The sequence below is a fragment of the Astatotilapia calliptera genome, chromosome 3 (genome assembly GCF_964374335.1).
Source record: "Astatotilapia calliptera chromosome 3, fAstCal68.1, whole genome shotgun sequence".
In the NCBI taxonomy this organism is placed as follows: domain Eukaryota; kingdom Metazoa; phylum Chordata; class Actinopteri; order Cichliformes; family Cichlidae; genus Astatotilapia; species Astatotilapia calliptera.
Genome location: NC_137424.1, coordinates 11,196,419 through 11,223,104, shown reverse-complemented (window position 1 = coordinate 11,223,104; position 26,686 = coordinate 11,196,419). Strand labels below are relative to the sequence as shown.

General features: G+C 42.7%; 3 protein-coding genes across 4 annotated transcripts in view; all 3 read right to left on the bottom strand.

The window, feature by feature from the left end:
• The window catches only part of LOC113011589 (NACHT, LRR and PYD domains-containing protein 12-like), a 534,299-nt gene that overhangs the window by 338,410 nt on the left and 169,203 nt on the right, over positions 1 to 26,686 (bottom strand). The window lies entirely within an intron of this gene.
• Positions 6,286 to 12,761, bottom strand: LOC145426143 (protein NLRC3-like; the record flags this gene model as incomplete). The annotated part of the gene is made up of 3 exons (XM_080299673.1): positions 6,286 to 6,343; positions 9,165 to 9,341; positions 10,852 to 12,761. Coding segments are annotated over 3 exons (2,145 nt in total), but the record flags the coding sequence as incomplete, so codon positions are not given.
• On the bottom strand, positions 24,044 to 26,682 carry LOC145425160 (uncharacterized). Of its 2 annotated transcripts, XM_080298127.1 has the most exons (3): positions 25,947 to 26,682; positions 25,735 to 25,829; positions 24,044 to 25,624 (listed from the first exon to the last, which is right to left on the bottom strand). In XM_080298127.1, exons 2-3 carry the CDS (start codon positions 25,800 to 25,802, stop codon positions 24,103 to 24,105), a joined length of 1,590 nt encoding a protein of 529 aa, XP_080154253.1. In that variant the 5' UTR covers positions 25,803 to 25,829; positions 25,947 to 26,682; the 3' UTR covers positions 24,044 to 24,102. The 2 variants fall into 2 exon arrangements, with proteins under 2 accessions (XP_080154253.1, XP_080154252.1); XM_080298126.1 differs by having other exon boundaries at positions 25,735 to 26,682.

Here is a 26,686-nt window from a genome sequence, read left to right as displayed (position 1 = left end):
AGACGACTCCCCTTCAAAGTAAAAGCTGCTCCTTTTGGACACAGTATCAAAGAAAGTCTACAGTATAACATAGAAAAGACAGAACAAAGTTTTGGTTGTTTTTAAATTGTGCAGAAATGAAACTACACTAAGCTCAATTATGTGACAGACATTTCATCCCATGTCAGTTTGGCCTCATCCTGGGCCGGATTATCCAGCACACACTCTGACCACAGGCCCAGGGGCCACGCACAGCTGGGCTCCATCCAAGAGACAGGAAACAAACCAACACAATAATAAAAAGCACCATGTCATCTTCTTACATCTTCAAGACAAACATAGTAAAAACATGAGCATATTTGTTTCCTGATAAAATGATGTGACAGGTAGAACAGAGTAAAGTGGTGGTGTTACAGCCTTTCTCCCCTCTGCTGCCGAGGCTGTTAGTCTCTCCCAAACTCAGCTACAGGACTTCCAAATGAATGAAAGCAGCAGAAGTGGCTTTACAAATGAAAGAGGAAGACGGGGGAGGAGGTAAGTGACGGAAGTGACGAGTAAGGTAAGCGACCCATGTTGTAGGTGACGTCAGACGCCGGAGAGCTGGCGGAATTTAAAAAAAGCAAAAGCAAAAGCAAATGGTAGCTTAGACTTTAACAAAGGTTTTTCAAGCTTCAATATTACCAAATATACTAATCGATTGTCATATAACTAACAACATCTGTTTTATCATCTCTAACACCCTGGAGGACAACGGGGAGAGTTTAGACGCTCTCCAAGATTACATCGACCGCTGTTTTCAAGATTTAGTAATGAGGAAGGCCCAGAGTACATCCTCCCCGACCAAAATTGAGACGCCGTCATCGAAGAGATGTCGCCCGGCAGAATCCCCCGGTACAACATCGCCTGCCGGCAAAGACATCGCAGACAACCTGGAGTCAATTGACAAGCGATTGTCCAGTTTCGATGCGAGGCTGGCCCTGGTGGAGATTTTACACTGGGAATTTAAATCTCTGAGAGAATCCCTGGAATTCAGCCAGCAGCAGGTGGAAACGCTTGCCGCTGAAAATGCCACGCTACGGGAGTCGGTCAAATCTCTCACCGATAACGTGACCCAGCTAAACATTGAAAATAAAAAAATAAAAGAGTCCGTTATCGATCTACAAGCCCGTAGCATGAGAGATAATCTTGTGTTTTCTGGTATTCCAGAATCTACCGGAGAGGACGCGGAGGCAACGGTGAAAAGCTTCATCAAAATCCACCTGAAGCTGCCAGAGGACACCGTAAAGAACATCGACTTTGATAGAGTACATCGCTTGGGGGGGCGTTCGGTCGCGGACTGGGAGACCACGGCCTATCGTGGCCAAATTCGGGCAATTCAAGCAAAAGGAACAGGTGAAGAGTCGCGGCAGAGAGCTGAAAGGAACGGACTTCAGCGTGGACGACCAGTTCCCCAAAGAGATCCTGGAACGACGCAAGGTCCTGTTCCCAGTTCGACGTAGCTTTATCCAGAAAGGCTCCCGTGCTGTCATCGCTGTGGACCGGCTCTACGTGGACGGACAGCTGTACCGCGACCCCGGCACCACACCGTGGTTATACTGACTGCACTCCAGATAAGAAACCGCTACACTCTTTTCTTATTCACTCACACTTTTTCCTTTAACATTTGTTTAACCTAGTAATATCAATATGATATCATAGCAGATATAACACCGTCACCCTCCGTCAATACTTTAATTGGAATGTTTCCGTTTCGTTTCTTTTTTTTTGTTGTTGCTCACAGTTCATGTGGTTTCTTTCTTTTTCTTGTCTTTCACTGCAGTGATCACCTACTTCCCCACTCACCTACAAACAAACACCCTCTATTTCTCCATATTTTCACACCACGATCACGCAAACACATCCGCTCAACGGCAGCACATTCACAACAGCCTCACAGCACGCACAGACTTGCAGGACACATAAGCAAGCCACGCTTGTTCATATTAGTGAATATTCACAAATAGTCAGACTTACGGAGCCTCTCACCACACTTTTTTTCTCTCTCTCTCTCTCTTTCTATTTACAAACAAGGGATGTTTCCACACTCTCTCCACCTGTCTAAACAAAACACCCAGCGTACATCATTAGACATACACACACAATTATGGGCATTCTGAGGCTTGTCACATGGAATGTAAATGGAGCTGGCACCAGAGGAAAGAGGTTAAAGATATTTAACCAGCTTAAAAAACTACAGGCAGATGTTGTTTTATTACAAGAAACTCACAGACCTGTCACAGGTTTAAACGAACTTAAAACACCTGAGTTTCCTAACGTGTTTGCAGCCTGTTATAATTCTAGACAACGGGGAGTAGCAATTTTAATACATAAAAATGTTAATTTTACAGTACTCAATACAGTTATAGATCCAGAGGGTAGATTTCTAATTATTAAACTATCAATATTGAACAAAAAACTATGTATTGTAAGTATATATGGTCCAAATGTTGATGAACCTTCATTCTTCCACGGATTTTTTAGTGCACTCTCTGAACACCTCGATTGCGCACTCATTCTTGGCGGTGACCTCAACCTTGGACTAAATGAAGAAATGGATAGGCTCAACACAACAGGAACTCAGCGCAATTGGCAATCCACAAATATAATCAAACAGTATATGAGCGACTTTGGCCTTCGCGATGCATGGCGCTCCCTTCACCCCAACAATAAGGAATATACTTTTTTCTCGCATGTTCATCACTCTTACTCGCGTCTGGATTATTTTTTGGTCAGCAGCTCACTGCTGAGTGACATTTCAGACACTGAGATTCATCCTATAGCTATCAGTGATCATGCTCCTGTATCTTTAAAACTAATGCACAAGAATAATACTACGCCAAGTAAAAACTGGAGATTTAATACATCACTGCTTAAAGATGAAGACTTTATCAAATATTTTAAAAAGGAATGGACTTCATACTTAGACTTTAATGACACTCCCGGAATATCTGCGTCTGTTCTATGGGAAGCAGGAAAAGCTGTGATGAGAGGTAAAATAATTTCTTTCTCATCACACAAAAAGAAAGAAGAAAACAAAAACATTCAGGAATTAGAAAAAACCATCAAATCACTAGAAGAAGCCTACGCGTGCAACCAAGATCAGGAAACATTGAACAAAATATGCAAGACAAAACTAGAATTAAATGAAACTATTAATAAAAAAACACAATTCCTTATACAAAGACTTCGCTTGCAGAATTTTGAACACAGTAACAAATCAGGTCGATATCTAGCTAACCAGTTAAAAATAAATAAAGAAAAAACAACTATATGTGCTGCTAAAGATTTATCGGGGAACACAATATATGACCCTGGAAGAATAAACAACATTTTTAGGGATTTCTATGAAACTTTATACTTACCACAAATAAACCCATCTAAAAATGAAATTGATCGGTTTCTTGACAACGTAAATCTCCCAAAATTACTAGACAGTCAAGCAATGGAACTGGATTCGCCACTGACACCAAGTGAATTCCAGGAAGCCCTGATAAGTATGCCCAATAATAAGGCTCCAGGTCCAGACGGCTTCCCTGCAGAATTCTACAAAGAATTTTGGACAATTCTGGCACCAGTATTCCACGGAATGTTGCAGGAAATCGAGGAAAATGGCAGACTACCACCAAATATGAACTCTGCCAACATTAGTCTCCTGCTAAAACCAGGCAAAGACCCTTTATTTCCCTCAAGCTATCGTCCAATTTCTCTTTTAAATGTAGACCTTAAAATAATCTGCAAAGCTCTCTCAAGGAGATTAGAGAAAATAACCCCCCTCTTAATTCACCCTGACCAAACTGGTTTCATAAAAGGTCGGCACTCCTCAACAAACACTCGTAGATTACTTAATTTAATAGACTACTCATACAATAAAAACATTGAAACCATAATATTATCTCTAGATGCAGAAAAAGCATTTGACAGAGTTAACTGGAAATTTTTATTCGCAACTTTACACAAATTTGGTTTCGGAAACTCTTTTATAAACTGGATAAGAATATTATACAATTCCCCAACAGCTCGTATCAGAACAAATGACCAGACATCCTCCAGCTTCTGTCTCCTGAGGGGCACCAGGCAGGGATGCCCACTCTCCCCTTCACTTTTTGCAATTTTTATCGAACCTCTAGCAGCAGCATTTAGACAGGCTACAACAATTAAGGGCATAAAATGTAAGAACATAGAACATAAAATCAGTCTCTATGCGGATGATGTGTTGCTTTTTCTGCAAAACACACAAACCAACCTCTCTGAGGTAATTACTCTAATAAACTGGTTTTCAAGAGTTTCAGATTATTCAATTAACTGGCCAAAATCTACAGTTCTCCCCATTAACTGCTCCTTCCATAATTCTTCCTCTGCCCCACTGCAATCAGGAAATATTAAATATTTAGGTATTAATGTTTCTCCTAAGCTTTCAGACTTAACTAAATTAAATCACATCCCACTTCTAAAGAAAGTAGAAGGCAATCTGACTAGATGGAAATCTTTACCCATATCACTCATGGGAAGGGTCGCCACTATAAAAATGATGATCTTGCCAAAAATTAATTACTTATTTTTGATGATCCCTAACAAACCATCACAAGATTGGTTCAGATCTCTGGATTCATATATTTCCAAATTCCTTTGGAAAGATAAACCCCCGCGTATCAGCTTAAAAACGCTACAAAGAACCAAGGATAGAGGAGGATTAGATCTGCCTAATTTTCACCAATACTTCTTAGCCAACAGGCTTCAGTTCATCTCAGAATGGTCAAAACATACCTTCCTAGATGAGCCCTGGCTAGATGTTGAACAGGCACTATGCAAGGATCTAGAGATTTCAGACCTACCATTTATTAGCTCAAACATCAAAAGACATGAATGCTTTAAAAGTATCAACATCAGCTCCTCTCTGACAGCATGGTGGGAGTTTCTAAAAATATCGGAGTCTTCACTAATCCCATGCAAACGTACTCCTATCTGGAATAACCCTGACATATTACAAAACAATAATATGATTAACTTCCCAGAATGGAGTTGTAAAGGAATTAAATACTTAGAACATATATTGGAGGGAACAGAATTGATCCCATTTGACAGACTAGTTGCACAATATGGGATCAACAAGAAAATTTTTTTAGAATATCAACAAATTAAATCCATTATAAAAAAGAAATTTAACCTCAGTCAAGTTGAATTACAAACACCACCAAGTGTGGCACATTTCCTTACTCTTAAATCCCCCAAATTATTATCTAAAATATATAGAACACTTTCTAAATTAGATGAATCAATATCCCTTCCTATTGCAAAGTGGGAAGCAGATTTATCAGTCAGTTTAGACCAAAACTTCTGGTCTCAGGTATGCTTAAAAACTTTTAATTTGATTAAAAATCCCAGTCTGCAATTAATACAATACAAAATACTACATAGAGTGCACTATACAGGTCATCGGATGTTCAAGATGGGCTTTACATCTTCCAACAACTGCTCACACTGTCAAAACAATACACCAGACAATTACATTCACGCTCTTTGGTTCTGTCCACCAGTGCAGAAGTTTTGGCACGAGATATGTGAAGACTTATCAAAGTGTCTGAAATGTAACATTCCAACTTCCCCCTTAGTGTGTTTGTTGGGCAGCTTAGATAATGTCACTTCAGAAAAGAATATAGCCCATATGGTTTTCACTGCCCTATGCATAGCCAAGAAAACTGTCCTCATGAACTGGAAAAATAAAAACAATCTTAATTCTAACCAATATAGAAATTATCTATTAGATTACATTAGTTTTGATACAGCCTCGGCCACCACATCAGATCAATTGCTCTGGGCTCCTTTGATCGGCTCCATCACCTAGTGGGGGTGGGGGGTCATAGTTTGGTCCCGCCTTCAATGTTGTGATTGGTGTGGGGGCAGGGACAGACTTAGGGCGTCAGGGGGTTCCCCGGAGGCATCTTCCTTGGGGGGCTCAACCCGGGGTAGCGGTCACGTCCGGTTGGGGGCTCTTTTCTGACCATTTCCTCGTGGCTGCGTGCAGCGAGGCTAGGGGAGGGTCTGTGATGATGGACGTGGGTTACTGGCCTGGTAGCCTATCTGCCCCTGGGTGGGTCCGGGATGGGCGTGGGGGTCTGGGGGCGCTCCATCTCTGGGCCGGGGCCCTGGCTGGGCCTCGGGGCCTTGGGTCCTGGTTTGTGTGTTGCCGGGGTTGTGGGCGGGTGGGTGCATGGGAGCCCATCCCTGGCGCAGGGTGCCGCCGGTGTGTCGAGTCGCCTGTGGGGCTCTTCAACCGGTGGGGGAGATTGTTACACCTTGCGGGAGCTTTCCTCCCCTCAGGAACTCTCTGCAGGAGGGGGAGATACAGAAGAGGTGGAGGAAGATCTCAGCCTGGGCGTCTACTGTCTCATGTAGTCTGGATGATGAGTGGATGGTGGGGTGGGTGCAGTTTTCTCTGTGGTGGGGTTGGGTGGACTGTCCCGGGCTCTGTGGGGCCGGGGGGCGCTGCTGCGCTGGGCCCCGGTCTGGATGGGCCTGGGCACCCTTTTCCCTGGCGGGTCGCGGAGTGTGGGAGTGCCTACTGGGGTCAGCGGGGGAGCTGGCCCCAGGGAGGGGTCACTGCCCCTCCCTTCCTTCCCTCCCCATCTCCAGCTGCCTCCCTCCTCCCGCTCCACCACAACCACCCACACATGCAGGGCCTTGGAGTAGGGGTATGTCACCAGGATGCAGAGGAGGCCACCCCCCCCTCTGTCCCCTTCTGGCTGCCTCTGCCTCAATTTTATCCCACAACTTAGACATTCACATTACTCACACCCTCATTACACATATATATATAGGATCTTGGGGGTGGGCACAATACACGGAGTCCAAGTTACCCTGGCATCGTTGCCCACCTCTCAATTTTAAATACACGTAGACATTGAGGGCTAACAGGAGGGACTATGCGCTTACCTGCTGCTCTCTGGCAGGTAGCTCTATGCCCTCCTGGGTTTTAATTGCACCTTAGAACACACATGCGTCAACACTACTATGAGCGGGTGGAGGGAGGTTTGGAGTCTTCTCTCACCCCCGTTCTCTGCGGCCTGCTGGAGCGGGGGGGCTAGGAGGAGTTGGCCGTCCGGCTGCAGTCTGGGGTGTGGGGCCTCCCTGCTGCTGCGGATTCGGGGCGGTCTGCCTCTCCCCACCGCAGGGAAAAGGGTAACACCACCTGGGTCTGGGTGCAGTTCCCCCCTCCAGGGGCAGGGGTACCTAGACCCGGTTTGTAGAGTACGCTTGGGGAGTGTGATCGTGTATACAGTGTCTCTTTATATTTGTCTCCACGTCGGTTGAGTGTGAAGTGCACATGAGAGCATGAGGGTGGGAATGGATGTTTGTGTCTGTGTGTGCCTGTATGTTTGTATTTATATGTCAGGTTGGGTATCAGACGCCACCTCTCTGGGGACATCTCGGGCCTTCCAAGGTTTGGAGGCCTATCTCCACCCACCACCACTTCCCCTGCCGGTGGCGGACTCCCTCAGGTGTCGGTGCGTTGGTGGTTCTTTGTATCTGGGGGTGGGCGTCCGGGTACACACCGGCTCACTCCTTGGCGGCCGCTTATTGGGGCTCGCTCGGGCCATTTCGGAGGTGGGGTGCCCCCGGCCTCTCGGCCTGGGGCTCGGTCACTCAGGCACAGCTGGCTGCCGGCGGAGCCCACGGGCGCATCACTGCAACTCCCCCTGGCTTCTGCTCCGCGGCTGCTGAATGAGCCCTCATCTGGGACTCTCCTTAGCTCTTACTGGGACAGTGTTGCAGCTGCCCCTCTGTGGGTCTTCCTTGGTCTCTTGTGTTCTGGAGGCCTCTGGATGTCTGGAGTTTTGATCTCCTCCATACCCGCTTGATACCATAAAGGACAGGGCTGTGGCTCCCCACACTCCCTAGCAGATCATTACATGGAGAAACCTTTGGAATGCAAGCATGCTGATCCACACAGGTATGCACACAGGTGTACACATGGGTATTCACAGACGCGGACTAAAGCTTTCTCGGCTGCTGCCTCAAAGCACACTGTGCGCTGTCTATCTTGCGTGCTGAACAATATCGTCTATTATTTAGTAACTATTGATATCTATGACTAGCTAGTTTATTGTGATGGTGCTTTTTTTTTTTTTTCTATTATTACGTTGCTCTTTGTTGTTTGCTGTCTCCTCTGTGTGTTTTTTTTTTATTTTTTTTCTCCATACAGGTGACCCAGGAGTTTTTTTTGTTGTTTGTTTTTTTTTTCTCTCTCTTCCCCCCCTTCTCACCGTCTCTTCTCCCCTTTGGTTTTCTTTCTTTCTCTCCCCCTGTCCTATTAAAAAAAAAAAAAAAAGATGACAAAGGATGAACTGAAGCTCCGCCATCACGTGATGTCGCATGCTGCTGTTTCTGATGTCACTAAAAAAAAAAAAAAAAAAAAAAAAAATGAAAGAGGAAGAGGAGAAGAAGAGGAGAGGGCAGCCACCCTGACCATCACTCCAGCTGAAAACATCACACTTCCATTAAAGTTGGTGAGAAAATGTTGAGCAGGATGAGCTGCTGGCTAATCTGGAGGCTGTAGCAGCAGCTCACAGTCACAGTGGATTTCCACTCATGAAAAAGCTCTGGCTGCTTCATTTCTCATCTCATATCAGAGACTTTAAAGCTTCACTGAAGCTGTACTGTGATGCTTCCATATCCCAGTGAGGCCTCCATAATGATTTCAGCTGTTCTGTACACACACTGTGTGCCCTGTATGGCTCAAAGTCTCTGCAGCCTGTTTTTATCTGCTATCATCAGATCTTCATCATCCTCATTCACATCCCTCACACACTCTACAGCCTCATCAGCACTGACTTCATCTTCACTGACTGATGGAGCACAACATGAAGCTGTGGAGGCTGAAACACTGTCCCGTCAAACATCTCCCCGTCACCACTCCACTTCTTTCAGCCTTTAAATGAACCCTGCTCAAGTCTGTCACTTCTGTTTGGAGCCAAAAGGAAAAACTGTTGTTCAGTCGTTTGGAAAGACAACATTTCTGAAAGCACTCAAACTTCTTCACATTTGTCTTCAGAAACATCCTGAACATTGAGGATCTAAAGAAAGTTTCAAACATCAATCAAAGACCTGAAATATAGAAAAACAACAACAGCTGCAGTCAGTGAACTCACCTCAGAGTCTCCAGTCGAAAGTTTGGACTCTCCAGTCCAGCACACAGAAGCTTCATCCCTGAATCCTGCAGGTTGTAGTTTCTACTCATGTCCAGCTCTGTCAGATGGGAGGGGTTGGACTTCAGAGCTGAGGCCACAACTTCACAGTGAGACTCTGAGAGTCCACACTGAGTCAGTCTGTGATGATAGAAAATACAAAATGTGTTATTATAAAAGCAGAAAATCTGCATTATAAACACAGACTGAATGTATATGAAGACAAAACAGAGTGAGGTCATAATGTGATGAATCTGCTCTTCACATCTGTGCTTCAGCTCCTCTTACTGTGTTTGACATGACACAACGATTGAGTCTCTCTCAGACCTGCAGACCTTTAATGAGAATCTTTGTTTGGCTTTAATCTGCAGATGAAGGAGGAAGATGGTGTCACATTTAGGCTTCCATAATGTCCACAGTCTGTCACTGAGATCTGATCCAGAGTCAGAGTGAAGACACACATTTGGACTGTTTCCTGTTTTGACTCCAGAACATTTTGAATGAGTTCAGCTCAGTGAAGAGTTCCAGCTGGAAAGATGATCTCTGTTTGCTACCTGCTGTCAGGTACGACTGTTCACGTCCACACGCAGGAAAAACCTGCGGACTGTTACTAAACGGAGCAGAAATCTCATCACTGGACAATAATGATGAATGAACTCAGAGCTGCTGATATCAGATCTGATTTCAGGGGAACTAAACACAGAAATGATTGGCTCATTTTAGCTTTCTGAGCCATTATCTGCTGGTGTGTCGCTAGTTGGCAGAAAATGATTTGTATTCCTGTTCAGGGCTTCAGTGTTTATGCGTCCAGATCCAGGTGACAGCAAGTCAAAATGATGTTACCTGTCTGTGTCCAGCAGCAGCCTGTATTCACTTTGAATATTGTTATAACCTGACATGGATCAGTTTGTCTTTGATTGGTTTGTAAATGTCACTGTTTCCATTGGACCTGAGTGACGTACAAAGACAGAGAGGGAGAGAAAGGAGAGAGAGGATGGAGACAGCAAAGAGAGAGCAAACACAAACAGGTGAGAGTGGACAGGTGACCAAGGTCAGCAACCAATCAGAGAGCTTCTGTTTGACCCACAGTCACTGATGATGACTGCACATAACCAAGCAGTGTGTTACTCTGATATCAAATATGGATCCTGCTCTTATAATAATGATCATCAGATGATATTATTGTGTTATTTTGTAGCTGAATACGATGTTTGTGTGATTATCAGTGAAAGAAGCAGTGAGGAGGATGGAGAGAGAGAGAGGACAGAGGGTGAAGTTAGAAACACTAAAAGGATTTTTCATGGATTTCATGGATGATTTGAGTGATTTCCAGCAGGACACTTAAACATGTCAGTGGACGTCCTAAAGAACATATTCACTGATATGAAACGTGTCATTGAACAGGATTAATATCAGTGGAAACATGGTGGAAACAGCTGTGACTGCATGGATGTGACACACTTCAAATCTGTTCTCCACTCTTGGATTTGGGATCCATGGAGCTGCTGCTGAGTCTGTACAATAAAGGAATGGTGTGGAAGGTTGCAGCGTACGGACACAAACACTTTGTGGTTACAATCTGATTTTATTTTCAAAATTAAACTACTAACCTACACTGATCAATGATGTTAGTGATCACATCTGGACTCACCGAGCCTTTCTGCAGTTCCTCACAGCTGGAATCAGTCTCAGTCGTCCCCGCACTGATGTGTTGTACTTCTGCAGGTCCAACTCATCCAGAATCTCCTCTGACATCTGCAGCATGAAGGCCAGAGCTGAGCACTGGATCTCAGAGAGTTTCTTCTCTGATCTGTTCTCTGACTTCAGGAACTCTTGGATCTCCTGAAATAATGAGAGGTGGTTCATCTCCATCAGACAGTGGAAGATGTTGATGCTTCTGTCAGGAGAGATTTCATCACTGTTGATCTTCTTCAGGTTGTTGATGACTCTCTGGATGGTTTCTGGACTGATCTCTGTCTGACCCAGCAGACCTACTAAGAGTCTCTGGTTGGACTCCAGACAGAGGCCATGAAGGAAGCGAACAAACAGGTCCAGGTGGCCATTTTTACTCTGGAGGGATTTAGACATGACTTTAGTTAAAAAGACATCCAGTGATGTGAAGCTATAAGACTTGAACATGTTCTTAAAGAAAGATCTGATTTTGTATTCTTCTCTGACATTCCCTAGAAAATCTTCTACCACCTCTGTCTTCCTGTTGGTGTGACAGTGGAACATGTAGACAGCAGCCAGAAACTCCTGAATGCTCAGATGAACAAAGCAGTAGACTGGTTTCTGGAAGATCACACACTCTCTTTTGAAGATCTCTGTACAAACTCCTGAGTACACCGAGGCCTCTGTCACATCCAGACCACACTTCTCCAGGTCTTCTTTGTAGAACATGATGTCTCCTTTCTCCAGATGTTCAAACGCTAGCCTCCCCAGCTTCAGAAGAACTTTCCTATCAGCCTCCGTCAGCTCCTGTGGACTCGTCTCACGTCCCTCATGGTACTTGTTCTTCTTCCTCTTTGTCTGAACCAGCAGGAAGTGTGAGTACATGTCAGTCAGGGTCTTGGGCAGCTCTCCTCTCTGCTCTGTAGTCAACATGTGCTCCAGAACTGTAGCAGTGATCCAGCAGAAGACTGGGATACTACACATGATGTGGAGGCTCCTGGATGTCTTCATGTGGGAGATGATTCTGCTGGACAGCTCTTCATCACTGAATCTCCTCCTGAAGTACTCCTCCTTCTGGGCGTCAGTGAAGCCCCGTACTTCTGTTAGCCTGTCAACACATGTAGCAGGGATCTGATTGGCTGCTGCGGGTCGGGAAGTTATCCAGACGAGAGCCGAGGGAAGCAGATTCCACTGGATGAGGTTTGTCAGCAGCTGGCTGACTGATGACTTCTGTGTGACATCAGACAGCAGCTTCCCGTTGGTGAAATCCAATGAAAGTCTGCTTTCATCCAGGCCGTCAAAGATGAACAAAAGCTGAGAGACAGCCAGCTTCTCTGCTGTGACCTTCTGTAATGTTGGATGGAAAACATGGAGCAGCTCCAGAAGACTGTACTGCTCATCTCTGATCAGGTTCAGCTCCCTGAATGAAAGCAGAACCACCACACTGACATGTTGGTTCTCCAAGCCCTCTGCCCAGTCCAGAGTGAACTTCTGCACTGAGAAGGTTTTTCCAACACCAGCCACGCCGTTGGTCAGAACCACTCTGATGGGTCTCTGTTGGTCAGGTAAGGCTTTAAAGATGTCCTGGCACCTGATTGGAGCGTCATGGAGGATCTTGGAAGCTGTCTCCAGCTGCCTCACCTCATGTTGGGTATGAACCTCTTCACTCTGTCCCTCTGTGATGTAGAGCTCAGTGTAGATGGTGTTGAGGAGGGTTCTACTTCCTGTTTCATCACTTCCTTCAGTCACACGTTCACATCTCCTCCTCAGACTGATCTTATGTTCATCTAAAACCTCCTGCAGACCAACATCTGCTGAAAGAAAGAAAAACAATGAGACTAAAGAGAAAGAAAACTCTTCAATGTCTGAACAACACAAGAAGTCCAGTTTTCAGAAATGAGTCCATCAGCAGACAGATGTTCAGTCTTACTTTGTACACAGCTGCTCTGACTGGCTGTCTGCAGTCCAGCTCTGCTTCTGGATCTTTCTCCACACTGTGCAGATGCTCTGATGGTGACACAGAAAAGTCACAGTGGAGATACTTCTGTCCACCTTTGATTAGACTCATTATAAAAAGGAAAACAAAGTTCGAACACAGTCATGTTTCCAGTTCACTGACTTACATTTATTCCATGGACACTCACTCTAACCTGAACCACAGCTACAACCCAACATTGTTGAGGCCTCATCTCCTCCTTTCCTGACTGTAGAGGTTAAATATGCAACAACCAACAAATAAAATAATTTGGTTCATTTCAAAGAAATTCACACGGTGACCAAGTAAAGTAACCGTAGTAAAGGAGACAACATCCCGTTGATGGTGGGATTATTTGAAAGATTTGCTTTAGTCACGTCACCAAATGCAGTTGAACCACCCGTGGATCCATGTTTGACCATTCTACCACTCTGAGCTCTGCTTTTTAATCATTTTATTATTATCATCATTCATTTATTCATTCTTTGGAGGGGGGCTATTTCCTAATGCCGCCCTAATAAGCTCTTTCAGTGTTATTCATTAATAAATTAACAGATAAACTGTGAAGAAGAAAAAACTGAGATTTAAAGGAGAGAGTGAGAAACTTGATCATCCATCCTCATAATACATGTTTATCAGTATCTGCTGTGACCATACTGCAGTAATAACTACAAGTCTACATTTCTGTGACTGTTGATCAATCACAGCAGGAATCTGAGCTCATCTCTGCACACAGAGCAGCTTCAGCTCTGGGATAAACTGCTCGCTTCACGTCCTTCTCAGCTCACAGACACTCATCCTGATATTTTCCTTTAACATTTGATGGTATAATTCATCTGAGTTTACACTTTATCTGCATGAATACAGAAAAACAGACCCAAACACCAGAAACCATCAGTTTCACCATGTAGAATATATTGTTGTTTCCCTTTAATTCAGAGAAAAACTCTGATTTGGATTTTCTCTGTTCTCTTTGCCACAGCCCATCCCAGCAGCAGCTGAAGCAGCTGACTGTCACAACACTGAATAACACTTTAGGAGGAATTTCAGAGGTCAGTAAAGCTCCAGTTTCAACATCAGTTAATTAATCATAGTTCATCATAAATGTGAACCTGGCTGGCACACATGTTAATGTTAGTCATTTAAATATTAGCAGTTAGCTGAGGCCACAAGAAGAAGAGGCCCTAGAAGAACAATGGATGATAAGATTAGATTTTCAAGACTAGGCAGAGACGTGTTTTCCTTTACTGTCTCTTACAGAGGAGGGAGCAGATACCGGACGAGGTCACGGAGGTACGGGGAGGATTCGCAGCAGACAGCAAGACGGCCACGTCCATGCGAGAGAGCGATGGCTACGATAATCTCTGTTTTTGTCTCCCTATATAATGTTGTACAGCCCATGTGAGGGTTATCCTCTCTGTGAACCAGATGCTTGATTTCACACAGAGGTCCACCAACTGAATTTGATCAGTTATGGAACGATTTACCTCGACAGGCTCCTTCACTCGCTGCTTTTAAACCTCCTTTAAAACACACTTTTACTCCCTGACCTTTGACCCAGTGTGACATGTTGGAGCAGGGAAATTATTTTACTGCTATTGTTAAATAATTGTCATCAGTACCATTGCATTAATAATATAATCTGGAGTTTATATTGCATTTAGAGGTTTAAACAGTGGGTCTTTCAGAAAAGGCTAAAAGTCACAGGCTGACAGGAAACAGGCTTGCAGAGAGTTTGCAGAAGTGAAAGTCTAAGTTATTTTGAGCAGCAGGCTAAGACGAGGCTTTAACAATGTAACAGATAGCTTTAAGAAGGCCTTAAGATGTTATGCATACAGTTATTATGTTAACTTTGTATTTCAGGTGCAGTTATAACTATTTTATACACAATGCATATCTGTGCTTATTAAAGAGTTGGAGCTCGGTCAATTAATTGGGGGTTGGAAGCTTTGTTCGGCGCGATGTCCGGACAATCAATTGTGTAAGTGACTTGGAGCTATAGAAGGTTAAAACTGCGTACATGCTTACAAAACATTTATATCAGGTCATTTTATATTAAGGTTAAGTAGAGGTTCTTGGTTAAAACATTTATTTAGTAGAAGACATACATATAGTCTCAGTGAGCCTCTGGCCTGGTGAAAGGTCAGAAGTGCAACAGGTGAATTGAGAAAGAGCGTTTAAGGACAAGAGACAGTTAGTAGGTGAAGAGGTGACACAAAGAGCATGTGAGGTCGTGACACACACACACACATGAGTTAGATTTATTTAGAGAGGTTCGTCATGTCTGGCTGGAACTGCAAAAGTGTCTCGGTAAAAGAGGAACCGTCCTTGTCTTCTCGGCGAGAAAGAGGAACTGAAAGATTGACCGGAGGAATCGGCCATGAAAATAGAAAATGATGTTCTTTTGAACTGTGTAAAAGTCAGTGTTGTTTTGATATTGACGTATGTATATATCCTGTCTGTGACGCTAAAGGGGCGTCAGTAAATTTAAGCCCTGATGGTATAAAATATCTGTTTATGCTTTGATTAAGTTGAAGATCACTTGCTGTCTGCGTACAGAGTGACTTCCCACATGTGTATTCATTAAAAAATCAACTGTTTGACCAAGAGCTTCTGGACCATGGTGGTTTGTACTCTCCTTCCCAAATTTTTGAACCTTAACACTCACTACCTCAGACAGCTTAAAAATAGTCTTTTTGTTTTTTGGTGCTGCCTAAAAGAACCGTAAAATATCTGTCCTATATACAGTTATGTTCATATATTTTTGTGCTACATCAGGAAACTCAAAAATATAGTTTGTAATATTTTAATCCTTATTTTTAAAACTGTTTTTGTCATTTTTCTTCTCCCATTGCATCAAAAATCATTATTTACACTGAATAAATGAGTCAGCAGCTCTCTTACATTGTTGCTGCAGGTTCATTACTGAAGAATGGAGGTTCTTCTTTGGACCAGTCACTCCTCACAGACACACAGCTGGATGCTGCAGATCCTGCTCCATCCTCTTCCTCCATCTTCTTGATGTCAGGGTGGAGTTAGTCTGAGAGGCAAACACACACACTCAGAGGTGCCGTTGTACTGGAAGCATCACACTGACGGGTTTCTAAAGTTCTCATTGATCATTTCATGGAGTTTCTGTGGTAAACACTGTCCTGTGACGTATGTGTTATGGTGAGGGTCATGAGGGCTAACCAGCCCCACTCCTTCCTCCTCATATTTCAGCCTGAAGCACAATAACAGCCTAAACCTAACCAGGAGGCTGTAACCTCAAAGGGACTTCATGGTTAGACATAAAGGTTCAATGAAATGAAGCAGATCATAAAAACATGAGTTCCAACTTTAAAAGAAGCATCCACACGATGATGGCACAGCAGAGGAGCACTTTCTCTAACACACTGATTCAGTTCCACTGACACAAGGACACACACAGGAAGGCACACACACACAAGCCTTTATAAGAAACAACACAATCATCTGCGCTTGACTTGTCAATCCAAGTCCTTAGCCCATGAGCCCGCGGTATCAGACCACAGATATTCCCTTACTTTGAAAAAATAAAGCCAGTTTTCAGAACAGACCTGATGTTTATGCTACAGCCTGTTTACCAATATAATCAATATCTGCCCACTGAATACATTGCAAAGTATTCACTGGGCAGCACGTAGTATGTAGATCATTGAAGGAAGAAAGTAATGAATTTGTGCACAAAGCAGATGAAACAGTGTGTGTAAGCCACAGAGAGTTGTGAAAGACAAACATCCAAACTCAGCCTGCAGTTCTGTTCTGTGATTCTACATTTGACTATCCATTGAGTTTGGTGTGTACTTCTGCTTTGTTCAGATGCAGGAGGTAGAGCTGGTCACCTACTGATTGGAAGGTTGATGGTTCGATCCCAGGCTCCTCCAACCTGTGTGTCAAGTATCTTAGGCAAGATACTAACCCCAACTTGCTCTCTGATGGATCCATCGGAGTGTGAATGCACTTAGAAAACACTGAGTACAGATAAAGTGCTTGTGAGAATGGGTGTGATTGGGTGAATGTGACATGTTATATAGAACGCTTTGAGTACTCCAGGAGAGTAGAAAAGCGCTATATAAGAATCAGTCCATTTACCATGAAACACCCGGCGACGTATAGCATTTTGTAAAAGCCGAGAAATGCACCGTATCTGATAGCTTGCTGCGAGACCTTACACCGAGCACATCTACTGCTGGTGTGGTGCCTGTTATCAGACCTGGAGTTAGCAACATCCCCCAAGAACCCGAAGAGGAGAGTCCTGGCCCCTAGCCCTGCCAGTGTAGCAGAAATGATGAGGATGATGATGCAGCAGCAGCCGTTCTTCTCTGGGTGAGTAGCTTAATGTTGTTTGTGTGTAATTTACATTGAGTAGGCTAACCACGTTATTACATTAATATAAGGTGAACAGCCATCAATAGCATGACAGTCTTATTCATTATGATCCACGCATTTTATTTGGTAAAGCTTTAGTTCAGAAGGCCCTTACTAATGCAACACTCCCCATTTACCCACGCTGGCACTTGGAGTACACTGGCTTGTGGCCCCTTGTGCCAGCATTAGTGCTTTCATCCTTTCTGCTGCTCACAATTCACCGATCACACTTTGACTATTACCATTAAAACAAGAGTCAGATAATTTAGCAACAGAGCTACGATCCTTTAAATGTTAAAGTTTCATGATTCACGTGTGGATGTTGCATAAGAAAAGCATGATGTATAAAGTATAAATGTTTCTGACCAGTTGTTCATGTTCCTTCATTTTTCCCTGAAATCTATCAAATACTGTCCAACAGACTGATGGCACAGCAGTGCAGAGGCTGCAGAGGCTGCAGAACCTGCGTCTGCATCGGAGAGCAACATGGGGTTAGTATCTTACCCAAGGACATCATGCAGACTGGCATTAAACCACCAACCTTCTGGTTAGCAGGTGACCTGCTCGACCACCTGAGTTCCAGCCACCTCATCAAAGTGACCAATCACATTAGAATCCTGTCCGGCTTTGGGCTCCGCCTCCAAACCATCCAAAGCGGGTTTATTTGCACCATGTATGCAGGTAAACTCAAACATCCATTCAGCTGCTTCAGAAGGAAAATGTCAGCTTGTGGTTTCAGTCACAGGAAACTCACAGGTTAGAGTCCAGCCAGAGGGCTGCTGTTGTTTATCTGTAAAGTCTTTACATTTACAGAAATAAATAATTATGTGGACACATCTGGATCATCAGCAAACATGAAACCAGGTGACCACCAGGACCAAGCTGACTGCTGACACAGAGTTCATACTCTAACTGCTAGCTGCTCTGCTAGCTAAGTTAACTGAAGTTAAAGGTCAGAGTAAAGAAATGGTGTGATGCTGCTGGGAGTGACACCACAGACTAGCAGCATTTAGTTACTCAGCATATAATGCAGTTAATCTGAAATCTCTTTTTCTCTCTGAAACAAAGTGACAGCAGACTGAGTCAAAGACAGAAACCTTATTTAAACACCAAATATTCACCGGCTTCACTTCCTGATCCAGGATTCAAAGAGGACGTTGCACTTACTCAGCTTCTTCCCATGAACGTCTTCACTCTGCAGCTCTGCTGTCTGGACCAGGTCTGTGTAGAAACAGAGACAATCTTCTGCTTCATCAGTCCTCTGTGTCTGCAGGCTGAAGTCACATTAAACACTTCACACCAGCAAAGAGTCTGAAGCTCAAAGGTCAAAGGTCAGCTGCCACACTGTATATAATATTTCAGTATGTATACAACCTGACTGTGGGCGTGTGTGCAGCCATAAACAGTTTAAACATTATACACTGAACCATAAAAGAAGCTTAAGCTGCAGCTCACAGGTCAAAGCTCAGCTGCTGCAGCCAGTTATGACTTTACATAAATCATCATGTTTTCCCTCTCAGCACTTGGGCTGTTTTGACTCAGCTACACTATGGCAAATGGCCAATGGTTCCACAGCTGTTCTTGTTCACAGCATCATCCAGTTAGAGAGGAAACTGTATAATGCAATGATGATGTTCCAGCGTCATGCTGCAGTTGTTGCTCCTCCTCCACATGCTTACCTGCCACAGTTTAACTCCACCTCTCAGACAGTCATGTCACCTGATCTGCATGTTTTGTTGTACAATGACATCATCTTGACGTTGACGAGGAGAAAAACTAGTTTTGTCCTGCAGATGGCGATCTTGCACCGTGTTCAGAGAGCCGACACTTTGATGGTGCTGCTCTACTCAACTTACTTTTATCCTGGGTTGGACTCTATATGAGCAGCTTCCACTCTGGTTTCACTGTTAAATACACTTGTTTGATTTCACGTGTAAAAGTTGGAAAATAAATATTAAATTATTTGTTGGTACATTGTTTTGAGGGTCAAATATTTTGCTTCATTTGAGGAATGAACTGTTAAGGTGAAGAAATGAAGGTTAAAATCAGAGGTGTGGACTCGAGTCACATGACTTGGACTCGAGTCAGACTCGAGTCATTAATTTTATGACTTTAGACTTGACTTGAAAAAATGTTCTAAGACTTGTGACTTGACTTGGACTTTTACACCAATGACTTGGGACTTGAATTGGACTTGAACCGGTTTACTTGAAAAGACTTGATATTTTACCCCAAATATAAAATTTAACATGCATATTATATAGAGATTGAAAATGTGACGTCATTCACGGGTAGAACCGCAAAGAATTCTGGGAACTCGTGGCAAGCGGTACTAGCGCACGCAGGCTTTCAATTAAAATCAGTTATACAGCGATAAAAAGAAACACAAAAATGTCAAGAAGCTGTTGTATTATTAACTGCAATAGCCGGTCGCACGACAGCCACGGGAAGCCGACGAGTAAAGAGATCGGTTGTTATCGGATTACGTCGTTGAAGAGAAATTGTTCGAGCCATGTTTCCGAAGTAACAAAGAGGCGACTGGATTGCAGCCATTCAAAGACCAATTATAACGTCCCAGAACACTCCAGCTCACAGGTTAGTCTGCTCCAAGCATTTACACAAAGGTCAGTCTGCTGTTGTAGTTAATGCGTCATTTTTCTTAACATAATTGGTGATATAGGTTACAAGCAAGTCTGGCGCTGAACAGAAATTGTCGCGCTATGCTCCTTTATTTATTGTGTTTATTGTGCATAAATAGTGAATTGTCCTGACACAATATTGCGTTTCGCTTCTGTTATTATGGTACATTGACAAAAACATATACTTTTATTCACAGGATAAAACAGGTTTTTGTATCACTAATTGCCCAGTACGATTACAGCATACAGTATTATTGTCACTGCTACATTTCTGTGATGCTACCAGAAATTATTTCCACTACTAATTAATTACCGTTGAGCTCAAAGGTTATATTAATAAACGGTTAAGGAATGTGTATTTATGACGACAATTTGTGAGACTGGTAAACTTATGATATGTACGATGGTCTTTCGTTCTACACGGTGCATTTCAAGGTCCTGCACCCATCCGTCGGTAAACTGTACCTGGGCTTGTTGCAGTGACCTGAAGTTACTAAACTTCATGAGTGTATGCACTCACTCCAAGAACCGTATGATTATAAATATGCATATAAATATGCTACGATGAGATAGCTGACTTCATCTAACTAGCAAATGTTGTCCAGGCTACGTTGGTGATGCAGTTTTTTTTAAATATGTATGATATTTTTGTCATGCGATTTTAAAGCTGGTCCTACAACCGCATCCAAGAATAACATGCAGCTTATCTCAGAACTGTCGGTGAAAATTATTCTTGGAGCTAGGTTTAATTGAGCTGCATTTTAAAGAGGTGCAATTTCACAATTTGTGTATATTTTCTAAGTTCACTATTTTGTCATGTGTTGAGAAAAACACAGATTTAAAAATTACATGGTCTAATATTTACATTTAGCATATAACTGCAACATGCTTTTTTTCGTTTTTTTGAATGACTCGAAAGGACTTGAAATTCAAAGTTTCAGACTTGTGACTTGACTCGGACTTTTACACCAGTGACTTGAGACTCGACTCTGACTTGCCTGACATTACTTGAGACTTGACTTGAGACTTGAGGATAAAGACTTGAGACTTACTTGAGACTTGCAAAACAATGACTTGGTCCCACCTCTGGTTAAAATAGTGGTGCTTTAAACCAGTGCAGATGTATAATGTAATTTAACATGTTGATAATGGTTGTAGTGGGCTTGTAATGTAAATGTGGTCTGATTAAATGTGACATTAATGGTGATGCTGCAAAAACCTGATAAAACAGTTCTATTAGTGGGTCTGTGTGATCAGCATCAGTCGGTGAAGGTGAGGCCTTGACTAGTAGAACGTCATGTTGGTGTATGGCAACACATGAGCCAACATCAGACTCCGAGCGCTACGATGCTCAAGATCAGAAGATCCAGTGTGACATCATCGTTACCTGGCAACAGCAGCCCTCAGCCCATCTGACTTTATTGGAGGATATTTACACCAGCAACACTGTTTAGTTTGATATGACGGATCAACAACATGCTGTGATATCCAGTTCATCTGTAATAGATACTGGATCTAATCAGTCAGCAGATATTTGATCACCTTATTTATAACTACACTAGAAACAAACACAACTGTGTTGGTGATTCATGCAAACTTGCATATCAGCCTTTTAAGGTTTTGTAGTATTGAGAACAAAGAGGTTGTGTTAGGGCTGAAAAGCCCGACTTGTTCTCCTCTGCAGGTCATCAAATGCACCACAGAAGTTTGTATTTGCAGAAGCCTGTATATGTTTGATGGCTTTATTATTCTCTGTTCAAAGACAATAAATGTGGAAAATGTCTCATGTAGTATCAGCGTCATTTAAAAATGACTGCAAACATTTAGAGAACATGTGCTGCTGTTTGTCCTACATTTCCAACACTGAACTAACCCTGAAAACATGATGGCAGGTGGCAGATTGGAGTTCACATGAAATATCGGCTGCATGAAGACTGGAAAATATAGATGATAAAAATATGCAGCCAAACATTTGTGGACATGCTACATGCTACAGCTGGTAACCAGCTGAAAACCAGCTCCATGCGACCGCTTATCCTGGTCCCAGTGTTAGGGTCAGTGAATCCAGTTAACAGAAAGATATCCTGGATATACTTGACTGACTTTTTAGACTCAAGATTAATAATCATAATAAAAATTATAGTCTAACATCCAGAAATCTGCACGATGTGTTTCATTATGTCTAACAAGCCTTGTACAGTTAAAGCTAACAGTTACTACATGACTGAAACACCAACATTATCTCTTTTATTAAAACATGCATATTAGGGCTGGCATCGTCACTCATGTCTAGAATCGATTCGATTCAATTTGATTCAATTTGATTCAATTTGAATCGGGGAAATTTTGCCTCAGACAGTCAGAAATATTAGAATTCAGGTCATGCATCAGTACATTTCTATATTTTTATATCTATAAAAAGAAATCTGACACTTGCGAGACTTTATCAAAGGTGTGAGCGTCACAGCAGATGCCTTTGTGTCAAAGTAGCTGAGGATCAAACAGAAAAACATGAAGGTTTTCCTGGCCTGGGATTTTATACAAATATTCTGCAGTACATCAAAAACGAAAGAAAACCATTAATGAACATATGAACATTACCTGATGCTGCTGACGTGAAGCAGAGCAAAGTTACAGAGGTTTGATTACAGACACAGCTGAGCGTTTTGCAATTTTGCATCATTTTAAAAAGTTTTAATTTGTTCAGTGTTGAACGGCAGAAACGAGGCTTTGTTTTCAGAAGTAAGCAAAAGAAAAAAAACAGCGGCCGACAGGCTGTAAGAACAGTAGACTTGTGCGTAACAAGCAAGCGAATAATGCAGAAAACAGGAAACTGTTCTTGAAGTACAGAGAGAGAGAGAGAGAGAGAGAGAGAGAGAGAGAGAGAGAGAGAGCTGTGCATGAAGTGTGATTTTATCCTGGTGGCAGCAAAACAATCAGAGGGAATTCATGACGATGTTTATGTGAAGCGTAGTTTGGAGCTTCTTTTGCTGTTGGTTTACTCAATATTGTTTGGAGAGAGATGAAACCTGCAGCTTCAGAATCAGCGCAAAAAGGGCGTAAACACAAAGCGCGGAGCCGCCGAAACATCAGAATCAGCGAGCTGTCGGCTTGTAGCTCGTGTCTGTGCAGTCAGGTGAGAAAGTCACATCTCACTGATTCTGATGCATCGGCAGCTCCGCGCTTTGTGTTTACGTCTTTGTGCAGAATCCGTGTTCCTGCTCTCATTTACTGTTTTAGCTGTTTGGTGGTTGTTGAAAGTTTGGGAGGTTTAACCTGAGATTCTGGCGTTTTGGCCAAAATAAGCGCAGATACTGAAGGACCCGTCCCATCCTGGCAACAAACTGTTCCAACTCCTGCAATCTGGTAGAAGGTTCCGCATCATCCGGGCAAGGACAGAGAGACTCAAGAGGAGCTTCTATCCCCAAGCCATCCGGGCCCTAAACACACACACACCCGCCCTCTCACATCATCTATAATTGACTGAGACAGGACTCTCTTCCAGACACTCTAAACGAAGGCACAATGTACATTCCAAATTCCTTTAATTTTAAATATGTTTATATTGTCTATCCTCTAAAATAGTCAGATGTCTATTCATATTAATGTACAGAATTCACCTGCTTGCTGCTACTACTGCACATTCACCCAATGTATATACTATATGTATATACAATGTTCTTCCTCTACCCCCCCCCCCCCCCCCCCCCCCCCATTTTTGCACATGTCGAGGAGCGTGTCAGGCTACATTTCACTGTGTGTTATACTTGTATAACCACACAGCAAAATCTCCAGTGTTAAATTAACACTAGAGAGTGTCTATATGGGTCCACACCTCTGAGTGTTAAATACAACACTGTTGAGTGTTAATTTAACACTTTTGACAGTGTTATATGTTTAAAAGTAACCTAGTCAGTTTTGAAGATTAACAATGGCTAACACTGGAATATTTCTAACATTTTGAGTTATTTTCCAGTGTTGGAAAATCAGCACTGGTTTCAGTTGCTGCTGTTGATATGTTAAGAGTAAGAATAAGTTCAGATTCTCTTAAAGATAACAACACTAATATGTTAACAATTGTTGGACTTGTGGAGGTATTTTGAGAACCCTTATAAACATCTGAAGGAAAAATATTCTTTAATCATAGATGCAGACTCGTGGAAAAAATATTGATTAATCATTTTATTTGATTTTGTAGAGTTAGAACAAACAGATTGGATTCTCAAAATCAGTCAGTTTCTTGGGGTCTGAAGCAACAACAGAACAGGGCTCTGAATTTTTGGCAGAAGCCCTTTTTTTTCTTCTTTTTCTCCTTTTTCTCCTTGATTTTAATGTTGTCAGACTTCTCTGAATTATTAGTAAAAGAGACAACTGGCTCAGACATGGATAGACATACAGAAGGGAGTTCCTCACTAGGAAGATCATCAGACGTTGCCAGACTTTCAGAAGCAGGCTCTTTAGTAGGATGAACATCTGACTTTGGCAGACTTCCACGAGCGGGTTCTCCAGTGGGAAGAATATCAGCCATTGTTGAACTTTCAAAAAGAGGTTCGGAAGTAGGAAGAACATCTGACTTCAGAACACTTTCCCAAGCAGGTTCTTGAGGTTCTTTAGGAGGAACAACATCTGGCTTCAGCAGATTTTTACAAGCAGGCTCTTTAGTCGGAAGAACATCAGCCTTTGTTGAACTTTCAAAAGGAGGTTCGGAAGTAAGAAGAACATCTGACTTCAGAACACGTTCAGGAGCAGGTTCGTGTGGTTCTTTAGTAGGAAGAACACCTGACTTCAGAACACTTTCACAAGCAGGTTCTTGTGGTTCTTTAGTAGGGAGAATATCTGACTTCAGAACACGTTCACGATCAGGTCCTTTTGGTTCTTTAGTAGGAAGAACATCTGACATCAGCAGATTTTCATGAGCAGGTTCTTTAGCTGGAAGAACATTGGCCTTTGTTGAACTTTCAAAAAGAGGTTCGGAAGTAGGAAGAACATCTGACTTCAGAACACTTTCACAAGCAGGTTCTTGTGGTTCTTTAGTAGGGAGAATATCTGACTTCAGAACACGTTCACGATCAGGTCCTTTTGGTTCTTTAGTAGGAACAACATCTGACATCAGCAGATTTTCATGAGCAGATTCTTTAGCTGGAAGAACATCAGCCTTTGTTGAACTTTTAGAAGGAGGTTCGTGAGTGGAAAAAATATCAGCAATTCGTAAACTTTCAACTGGAGGTTGGGAAGTGGGAAGAACATCTGACTTCAGCAGACCTTCAGGATGAGGTTCTTTAGTTGGAAGAACATCAGACACTACTGGACTTTCACAAGGGGGCTGGAAGATCTGGCATATGCTCATCTTTGCTACATCAGAAATTGCCCTGAGTAGTCCTGGTGCAAAGTTTGCAATGTGGCTCAGCAGAATCTTTTCTGAATATTTCTCTCTGACTTCAGACAGGATACTTTGCACCATGTCATCTCTGATGGACCTTGAGAAGATGGCCTGGTTTTCCATTGTTAGGAGAGATTTGGACACTCGATCCAAAGTGGCCTTTGTCACACTGGTGGAGAGGATGCTCAATTTTTGGGAGGACATGTTCAGTAGGGGGTAAGAAGGAAGCTTCCAGAAGCCATGCAGGACACGGGGAACCACCTCTATCACCACGTCTGTTGCAGTGAACAGTTTGGAGGTTTGTGCGTCCTGCTGCCTCTCTTTAAGGAGGTCAATGTACTTCCTGACATTGCTGAGGAGCTTAGGTGTTCTGCAGAATAAAGTTATAAGAATGATCTTTTACACCTATTTAAAAAAATAACAGAAATTTTGAAATACTGTAGCTGGACTGTTAATGATTTTATGTCAGAGGTGACTCACTGAAATTTAGGAGGTATGGCCTCTGGAAATTCCAGCAGCATCCGGGCTTGAAACTCGATGTCCCTCATTTTATTTATTGTGTTCACTGCCCACACCTGAAACAGAAAGCATGTTTACATTGCAGTTTTGTTGAGAGGTTATGTGATTGTAGTAAAAAAAAAAAAAAAAAGATCTCCAAATGACTAAAACTCTTGTGAGTTTTCTAGTCTTACCAGTTTCAGAAGAGGTTTGGCTTCTGTTTCTTCCAAACCCTCTAATTCAAACTCCCAAAGTCTTCAAAAGAAAACAAAAGAGAGGTTTTCTCTCAGCATTTACACTTCAGCACAAACCGTTTCAGGTGTGAGGTGGATGGTCTGTAGGTGTCACAGTAACTCACTGCTCTCTGACTGTCTCTTTGCTCCTCTCCACCAAAAGATCTCCCATATCTTCTGCAGTGAGGCTTGATGGTATTTGGTTTTCCTTCTGAAGTCTGAGGAATTCCGTCATCATTGCAATCTAAAAATAAAAGGAGACATTTAATCAGCATCACTCCCAGGTCTTCAGAAATCACCTGACATTTTATCTCAGTTTTGGTTTGGATGGATCTGGGTCTTACCTGAGCCCTGTAACCTGGTAGATACCAGCAGATCTCCACAGCTGTGTTATATATGGGTGTGTTGAACAGCACCTGTCAAAGAAATAAGAAATTACTCATTGTAACTTAAATTGATTCTCAGTTTGTCAGCTTTTTAAAACTACATCAAATTCTTCAGAAATGCAGTAAAAACAAAACGTGTCACATACCCGGATGGGTTTGTAGATCCCTTTACTGGCTTCCATTAAAACGCTGCTGTTCTATCACAGTTGGGGAAGAGAAACTTTCCAAAACTCTTCAAAACTTGTGTAAGATCAAATGTAGATATGAAAATACTCCTGACTTGATGGTTTTTCTTGCACAGATGAGCTCTTTTTC

Coding starts and splice junctions, on each gene's coding strand:
- LOC145425160 (XM_080298126.1), bottom strand. CDS start 25,802: ATGAGGGACATCGAGTTTCAAGCCCGGATGCTGCTGGAATTTCCAGAG. Junction 25,625..25,734: donor GCCATACCTCCTAAATTTCA/GTGAGTCACCTC, acceptor TTTATTCTGCAG/AACACCTAAGCTCCTCAGCA.